General features: G+C 42.0%; 2 protein-coding genes across 5 annotated transcripts in view; one reads left to right on the top strand and one right to left on the bottom strand.

The window, feature by feature from the left end:
• The window catches only part of USP54 (ubiquitin specific peptidase 54), a 105,974-nt gene that overhangs the window by 42,357 nt on the left and 54,101 nt on the right, over positions 1 to 9,516 (top strand). The window lies entirely within an intron of this gene.
• On the bottom strand, positions 6,590 to 7,225 carry LOC105978469 (chromobox protein homolog 3-like). Its single transcript, XM_045291196.1, has one exon. The coding sequence runs from the start codon at positions 7,109 to 7,111 to the stop codon at positions 6,590 to 6,592; it is 522 nt and encodes a 173-aa protein (XP_045147131.1). The 5' UTR covers positions 7,112 to 7,225.

Raw genomic sequence — 9,516 nt, 5'->3', positions numbered from 1 at the left:
GGTAGAGAGGGGGAATCGATTACAGGGATCTACATATAACCTCCTCCCTGGGGGACAGATAACAGAAAAGTGGGTGAAGGCAGATGTTGGACAGTGTAAGATATGACAAAATAATGATTTCTAAATTATCAAGGGTTCATGAGGGAGGGAGGTTGGGGAGGGAGGGGGAAAATGAGGAGCTGATGCCAGGGGCTTATGTGGAGAACAAATATTTTGAGAATGATGAGGGTGACGAATGTACAAGTGTGCTTTATACAATTGATGTATGTATGGATTGTGATAAAATTTGTATGAGCCCCCAACAAAATGATTAAAAATAAAATAATAAAAAAAATTTTAATTTAAAAATTAAAAAAAATTATGAGTCAAAGGGAGCTGAGTCCTTTTAGCGATAAGCATTCTTTAACTGTGTACATGAGGAGCCAGGTATCTCTCTGTAGGAGGCAGTTTATATCATCATTTTATGGAGGGTGGATGTGGAGAAATATTCTTCCTGGAGAATATTTGTGTATTTGGGCCCTACCCATTGTCTCAGGACTGTGGAGGTGTGCCTCATCCTAGGACTGGTGTGCCAAATTTTGTGGTCACGAGTGCTGGAAGGAAACCATGTATATTTCCAGGTCCTCAGTTTCCCACATTTCCCTCTTTTGTTTTATGTTTTAAATTCAAAAGGGCTATAAATGTGACATGACTGCTTTCTATATGCTTCGGCCTTCTGTAAAAGCACCAGGTGACTGCAAAGACAAGAATAAGGACAATAAGTAATATTGCCAAACCAGAACCTGTGCTATGCATAAGACTGCACCCCGGCCTAGAGGTCGAGCCTTTCGAGCCCAGCCACCAACTGTTTAATCAGAAGTAGGAGATGTTTTTAGCCCAACCCTAAATGTGTTGAAAATCTCCTTCTTTAGCTGTTTGATATCTAGTGAAATGTTCCCCTTCAATCCCTGTAGATGGTGTCAAATTAAGGACCAATCATATAAGGTTTCATTACACTGATAAGGGGTGATACAAACATTTGTAATGTTCCAGTCACATTTCAGCACCAATTGATGCTGTAAGTTCATTATCTGATCTCCTAACCACTGAACAGTCTGTTGTAGTTCAGCCACTTTCCCTTCCAATTCACTGTCCACTTTTGCCTGTGTGGTGCAGTGCTGATGGGAGTTGGCTTGCCGCTTCTGCACAGAATATTCCATTTGATGGACTCCAGGAGTGCCTCTTCAGTGACAGCGGCTGTGGTAGCAGTGGCTGTAAGTCCTAGGATAGCAGGCATTGCCATTTCCATAGTGGGGATGCAGTAAGGGTCAAAAGGACCGGGCAGTTTCTTCTTTTCCTTATTCTTTTCCATCTCTTTCCATACAGGGTCACACTCACTTAAGAGGAATTCATACATGCTGTCCATCAACTGTGGAAACACAAGTAAAGCCCCTCCCCTGGGCAGTTAGCAAACCCGGTTTCATTGTTGTTCTTCCACCAGATCTTCTCAGGATCAGCTTTCTCTGTGGGGATGGAAAACTGGCATCCTGCTCTAGATACATTAGAGGCGTTAGGCAGAGAGGAAAAATTAATAGTTTACAAGGCCAAAGGAAGTTTGTCTTATACAGAACTGCCCTTCATTTCCCCCTTCTGTTTTAGTCATTGAGATTTTAGAGTGCCATGTGCTTGTTCAATAAGAGCTTGGCCTTGGGGATTATAAGGAATGCCTGTGATATGCTGAATATTTTTGACAGCATGAATAGTTTTGACAAAAAATGGAGAAATTGCTTGCTAGTGTAAGTGGGACCATTGCATGTTTTCACGGCAAAGCAGGACAGCAAATGGCTAATAACATGTTTTGTGAGGTCACCAGCCATGGCTGACGCCTACAAGAACCCCTTAGAATGTATGTATAGTAACCTGCACAGCTCCTAGATGTCCAAATGAGAGTATGTGAGTGACATCCATTTGCTAGACGGCATTGGACAGATCCCTGCATCGATAAACTCCACTGGGTCCCTCCTTAAGTGTTGCTTGCTAGTAATGTATGCAATTTTGGACAACTTGTCTAACTTGAGACCAAGTCAAATGATACTTTTGCTTCAAACTGGCTGCATTGTTACGGAGATGGTGGTGTTCAGCTCGTGGGGGAGTGAGAGAAAGCAATGTCTCTGAGTTAGCCTATCAGCATTTGCATTTCCCATGGCAACAGAACCAGGCAGAGTGCTATGTGCTCATGTATGTCCAATGAAAAAATGGATGAGGATGGGGTCTGATTTGAATTTGTAAGGTGAGGAATAACTTACCAGTGTCGGAGTGTGGGTCTGATTTCAGTTTCACTGTTTCAATGAAAGACCATACTTGTTCTGCATATGCAGAATCATTAATTATATTGTTGGGCCATTTCATATTTTTTTGTATTATTATTATTAATCATTTTATTGGGGGGCTCTTACAACTCTTATAACAATCCATCATTCAATTGTATTAAGCACACTTGTACATATGTTGCCATCATCATTTCCAAAATGCTTCACATTTTTGAACAGTAGAGTGAGGGCAAATATTTGTGTTTTCTGAGCAGAGGTATAAGTTTGAAAGGATTGAGAGGAGGGGCCTCAATAGGCTGTGAGGCTGTTGATAGAATCGTCTGTAAAAATATGTAGGGACTCCCTCAAGCAGCTTCGGGGAGGAGATTTTACTAATGATCCATGGAATCTGTTTCAAGAACTCTCCAAATTTTCCCAGAAGGTAATGGCAATCTAATTTCCCATAAAAACCAACCAGTGATTAGTAGGCCACTGGAGATCCCCTTGCAGATGGGTCTCGGGGAGGAGATGAGCCAGTCAGGGTGCGATGTAACAATGATGAGAAATACAACTTTCCTCTAGTTCCTAAATGTTTCCTCCCCGCTCCCACTATCATGACTCGAATTCTATCTTGCAAGTCTGGCTAGACCAGAGGATGTACACTGGTACAGATAGGAACTGGAAATACAGGGAATCCAGGGCGGATGAGCCCTACAGGACTAGTGGTGTGAGTGGCGATACTGGGAGGGTAGAGGGAGAGTGGGTAGGAAAGAGGGAACCGATTACAAGGAACTATATGTGACCTCCTCCCTGGGGGACGGACAACCGAAAAGTGGGTGAAGGGAGACGCCGGACAGGGCAAGATATGACAAAATAACAATTTATAAATTATCAAGAGCTCGTGAGGGAGGGAGTAGCGGGGAGGGAGGGGAAAAATGAGGACCCAATGCCGGGGGCTTAAGTGGAGAGTAATTGTTTTGAGAAAGATGAGGGCAATGAATGTACAAATGCGCTTTACACAATTGAAATGTGTATGGATTGTGATAAGAATTGTATGAGCCCCTAATAAAATGATTAAAAAAAAAAAGGAACTGGAGAAAAACAAACAAACAAACCAGTACTATTTGAAAATCTGCAGAAAATTTTAAGAGTTTTCATCTGAGCTGGGGTATAAAGTAATATTATGATTGATGGATCATAATATCCATCCATCAAAAGCGATGTCGGCCCCTAGCAATCAGCTGAGCTATTTTTCCCAATAAAGACAATTGACTTTGGGGCCCGTATTGCCTAGTTGCAGCTACTCTAAAGGCTTTTTTTGGGGGACTAATATGACAGTGGGAGTAATAGGTGTGAGAAGAATGACAAGGTGAATGTTTTTAGTTGGGTCAGCGTGGTAAATCTTACTCTGGCCGATGTGTTCTTCCATAAACTAAATCTAGGCGAGCCTCAGGGGTGAGCTCCCTAGAACTATTCAGCTGGGGGTTCCCTTTCAACGTGTTAAACAGGTGTTGGAGCTCATGTTTGGGACTGCTCAACAAAGGGCATATCCAATTGATATCTCCTAATAACTTTCAAAAATCATTTAATGTTTTTAGATTATCTTTTTTAATTTCAAGTTTCTGTGGCCTAACGGTGGTCTGGTCCACCACTGTTCCTAAATATGTATAAGGGTTGGTTGTCTGGATCTTATCAGGAGCAATTACTAATCCTGCCTGAGAGATAGCCTCACTGATGTGAATATAAGCTTGTTGTAGCATTCCACTATCAGGTGCTCCTATTAAGATATCATACATGTAGTGGGTAATGTAAGTTCTGGGGGAAAAAAGGTCTTTGACTGATTGTAAAACTTTTCCTACATGCAGGGTAGCAACGATGAAACAAAAAACTTTCCTCTAGTTCTTTAATGCTTCCTCCCTCCCACTATCATGATCCCAATTCTACCTTACAAATCTGGCTGGACCGGAGGATGTACATTGGTACAGATAGGAACCGGAAACACAGGGGATCCAGTATAGATGACTCCTTCAGGACCAGTGGTGAGAGGGGTGATGCCTGGAGGGTGAAGGGAATGTGGGGCAGAAAGGGGGAATCAATTATAAGAATCTAAGTATTGCCTCCTTCCTGGGGGTTGGACAGCAGAGAAGAAGGCAGAGGAAAACATTGGACAGGGTAACTTATGACAAAACTAAAATAATTTATGAGCTATGAAGGGTTCATGAGGGATGGGGGAGTGGGGAGGGAGGGGGGAAATGAGCAACTGATATTAGGGGCTGGAGTGGGAGGCAAATGTTTTGAGAATGATGAGGGCAACAAACGTGCATATGTGCTTGACACAATGGATGTATGTGTATGGATTGTGATGAGAATTGTATGAGCTCCCAATAAAATAATTAAAAAACAAAACAAAAAACGTTTCCCACAAAAAACTGACACATGGTAGTGCTATTGACCATACCCTGAACTAAGATTCGCATCTGGAATCTTTTAGTCGGGGCTTTATTGTTTAATTCCAGGACTGTGAAAGTGAACTTTTCTGTCAGCAGGATCTATGGGGATAGTATAAAAACAATCTTTTAAATCAATGACTACTACCAAGGCCATTCCTCCAGAATCATACTTGATGAGGGAAGGCCAGACTGAAGGGCCCCCATGGGCTGTACGATTGAATTAACTGCCCGTAAATCTATGAGCATAAGCCGTTTACCAGATTTATTTTTAATTACAAACACAAGAGAATTCAAAGGGCTGAGAGTCTGCTCAATATGGCCTTCTCTGAGCTGTTCCTGAACTAATTCATGCAATACCTGCAATTTTTCTTGATTAAGGGACCACTGTTCTATCCATATTAGATTGGTAGACTTCCAAGATAGTTTAATGGGAGCAGGCTTTACAACAGCGGCCCCCACTAAAAATGTGAATACCCTAAACCAGTGGTTCTCAACCTTCCTCATGCCGCGACCCTTTAATAACAAGTTCCTCATGTTGTGGTGATCCCCCAACCAAAAAATTACTTTCGTTGCTACTTCATAACTGTAATTTTTTTAAAGGAATATAAAACTATTTATTGACCATGGTTCACCAGTATTTGCAATAAATTAAACAATATACAATTGGGTTAACATTCTGATTACGACAAAGTTGTTTTTCCTGGCTTTAGCTGATCTAGAGTCACCCCGATACTGGACCTCCCTGTGAAGAGTGGGTTGGGATAGAAACAGAACCCAATACTGAGAAGGTTGGACCTCCCTGTGAAGAGTGGGTTGGGATAGAAAGAAACCCCAATACTGAGAAGGTTGGACCTCCCTGTGAAGAGTGGGTTGGGATAAAAACAAACCAGCAGGCCAGGAGTCGGAATGACAAGTTTGTTCACCATTTCTGCAGCAGGTCCTCAGCGGCAGCATTGCTAACCAGCTCATTAGGTTTTTCAACAGCAAGGTCTTAAAACATTCCATGAATCATCTTTTACGTAACACAGATTTTAACTTTCTGTAAAAAAAAGAAAAGGTTATCTAAAAGGAACATATATCCACCTTGAAGACATACCAACATTAGTCTAGTTTTCTTTATTTGGGTAGGGAGGTTTTGAGTAGTGGTCAAGATTTTTTTTGCACACAGGGGACTTTGCAAATAGTTTCATTTATATGATTCTATAAGTGTGGATTTGAGAGAGTTGTTTAATTAATTACTGGATCATTTATTTGATTTAAAAGCTTATGGCTCACAAGTCCCCCCCACCTCCATTTTACTTGACGTGGTCTCCTTGAGTTGCTCAGAAGGATAGCATCCGTCCCTGTAACAACAGGGAGATACCCATGGTTGTTAAATGCCATTTTTGTTTAGAACAGTTTTTGGTGAAGGTAAAACAAAATAAAATATACATACGTATTTATGCATACACACAGAAAAACAAAGAACCAAACATCCAGAATGGTCCTTAGGCATACATTATGGTTTAAACAAGTTTTGATTCAGTAATAACTAGAACTTCCAATATTTAGAAAAGCTATTTTGTAATGCAGAGGAAATAATATACCATGGTATCAAATGTTCTTTTCTGATAAATGAAGCAACTACCGAAAGCTTTATTTGTTCAAAGTAACCAGTGCTGTTTATACAACAACAAAATAACCCCAACAACTCCCCCAGTACTACTACAAAAAAATATCAAACTTGATTTCCATTAGAATGTAGTTATTCTTCTTACTAATAATTCAAAATAGAAACAAAAAAACCCAAGACCCAAATTATATATATATATAAAGCAATGCAAACAATTATTAAGCTTCTGGACAAGAATGCTAAGTGAGCCTCTCTTCATAAAACGCAATGACAATCTGAGGACATTTCATGTTTGCCTCTTTTGCCAGCACCAAGTCTGCCTCATCTGAATCTTTCCATTTCATGAGAAACATCAATTCCCCACTGCTGTCTGTAGCACCAATTATTCGTTCAGGATCAAGACCTCTGGCAAAGCCCCTTGGTTTGTCAGCACCATCTCTTTTCTTCTTTGATGTGCTGTCGTTAGATTCACTGTCAGATAAAGACTTTCTTTTCATACCATCTTTTTCTTTACCAGCTTTTTGAGAGTTAAGAAATGCTTCAATTAATTCTAGACAATCTAAATTTTCTTCAGGTTCCCAAGTATTATCAGCACCTGTAAATCCCTTCCATTTTAAGAAATATTCCACCTTCCCATTCACAACACGCCGGTCCAGTACTTTTTCTACCACAAATTCTTCAGGTTCAGCCTCTTCGACTTTTTTACTCTTTCCATTCTGTTTCTTTCCCATTTTTTGCAATGTAGTTTTATTGGAGGTCATTTTTTATTGCAGACTTGAAGAGCTATTATTCACCGCCTCTGAGCTGCTCCGGGTCGCGGGTCTGCAGCGTCTCGGGCCCTGCGCGCCTGCAGCTCGAGCCACATCCGAGGAGGAGGCGGCGGCTCCATAACTGTAATTTTGATACTGTTGTGAATCGGGCGACCCCTGTGAAAGGATCGATTGACTCACAAACCACAGGTTGAGAACCGCTGCCTCTAAACCATCATGGTCATATTGGGAGCCGCCTAGATTGGAAAAGGATCTCCTTGTTCATTTTTTTCTGAGGCTCCCCCTTTATATCCATTTCCATGTCTTGTGCTGTAGAATTTTGGGGGATATATATAGCCAGGCCCCACCTTGTTGTAACAGAGATTTATGATTGATAATGACAACGGGCTTAATTAAACCGGACTGCCCTTTAGGCCTCATACACTGTAGGGTTTTCTTACTGTGCCATACTCTTTCCTGGCTAATTTCTCCTACTCCTCTCAGGTTGAATTCAAGGGTTGTGAGCGGCCACACCTAGAGCCATTGTTGATGGCTTATGACAGTGACGTCAGCTCCTGAAATCTAAAAGTCCTGAAAACCTTTCCCTTTCAATTATTAATTCCGTATTGGAGCCTTCTTGTCTCTCCATCACAGCATTCCAAGATGCTCTATGACCTGTATGCAAGCTTGATTCCTTGTGCACTCTCACCCGCGAGTGGTGTTTGTCTTACTAATAAGAGTGTAAGGAAGTAAAAGTAATTGGGATCCCTTTTTGTGATAACCCACAGGATTTCCGTTTTAATTACAGCTTTAAGTTCCCCTTCAAAATCTTGATCAATAACTTCAGTAATGATCTGAACACCTTGAGTATTTAGGTTAGATTTCCCTAGCCAAAGTCGTTTCCTCCAGCAGAGACCCCCATACTCTTGTTGGTTCCAACAACTGCTGGGTTCCTGGTATTAATTGAACCTCTTCTTGGCTAGTTAGATCTAACTGCACTCCCTCTGCTGGCGGGAATGAATGATTAGACTGAGTGAGGCCTAGGGCACTGTAGGGAGAGTTGGGCTGAATGTTCACCCTCCAGACTCTGTTGGTAGGAGCTTGGAGCTTGCCATGCCCTGTTTCCAGACCAGACCATTACATTATTGGCTAATGAAGTCCCATCGCTACTGATCCATGGGTGACACTGACTCACCCAATGATTTCCCTTTTTGCAGCAGGGACACAGACTGGGGTCTGGTGAGCCTAATCTGGCCCTGCCCCTAGTTTCGGGGTTGGGTGATGGACACTGCTGGCATTCTCTTAGAAAATGCCTGATCTTTCCAAAATTAAAACACTTCCCCTTTAGTCTGGTATAATTGGCCATCACTACAACCAACAGGTCAGCTCTATATATGTTTCAGATCCAACTCCCCTGCAAATCTTAATGTAGTCTAAAATTGTGCCCTATTCCTAGTAAGGACAGATGGTTTGTTGGCAATCATGGTTAGCATGGTCATAAGCTAATGTCCATAGTAGACTGTTCGAATGTCTGCATTATTGATGTTTTATGGACTACTTCCTGCAAATGGGACACAAACTCCACATAGGGTTCATCATTTCATTGGCGCATGGCTGTACAACTAGGTCTTTTTTCTCCAGGGGAACTATCCTCTCCCAAGTGTGCAAACAGATATCACATATTTGTGAAAGCCCCTGTTCAGGAATCTGTAACTGGGCTGCAATAGTGACATAGTTGCCTTTGCCAGCAACTGACCTTTATACTCACGAGCACATCGTGCTCCACATTTTTGCATCCTTAGCATCTCCGCCCCCTCGGCCCAACAAGTATGATGTTGTAAGTAGTTAGAGGGGAAAGACAAACTTTAGTTAAAGCATTCCAGTCTGCTGGTGGAAGGAGCTCCCTTTCTGCCAGAAATCTATCATACATTAACAAATGGGGAGTCCACTTCATAATTTGTACGAGCCTGTTTGATAGGGAAAGCATTATTCTGGCGTTCTTCACATCCCGATGGGTTATTTGCGTTGGAGGTGGGGACTGTGATCAATCACGCGTTAACAGCCCTGACCTTTCCTGAAGAGCAATCTTCCTCTAATGCCTTATCACACTTGGGCTCCTAGTAGGTGCACGCCCCGGGAGTCGGAGAGGCTTTGGTCATAAAGGTCTGTTTCAAAGTAGTTGTTTTAGGCAATAAATCAGTAGCTGCTTCTGTAGCTTTCTTCAAAGTTTCCTCATCTATTTCACACTCTTGCAGAGGGGTGGCAGTCTGACTTTGCAGGTTTGGATCGCTCATACAAGACTTTCCACTACACTGATGATCCTGCTCCTTTTCATCCCCTGTAAGGTTCCGATACCATGTCAACTCATGCCTACCGAGACCAGGTCAGGTTCTAATCCCATGTCAACTCATGCCTAC

The sequence above is a fragment of the Echinops telfairi genome, unplaced genomic scaffold (genome assembly GCF_000313985.2).
Source record: "Echinops telfairi isolate 266 unplaced genomic scaffold, ASM31398v2 ScPeMD7_70;HRSCAF=299, whole genome shotgun sequence".
In the NCBI taxonomy this organism is placed as follows: domain Eukaryota; kingdom Metazoa; phylum Chordata; class Mammalia; order Afrosoricida; family Tenrecidae; genus Echinops; species Echinops telfairi.
Note: the sequence above shows the minus strand (reverse complement) of the source record. Positions and strands in the feature narration are given on the sequence as shown.

What these genes read in the sequence shown, in the direction of transcription:
- LOC105978469 (XM_045291196.1), bottom strand. Translation starts at nt 7,111, where the DNA reads ATGACCTCCAATAAAACTACATTGCAAAAAATGGGAAAGAAACAGAAT.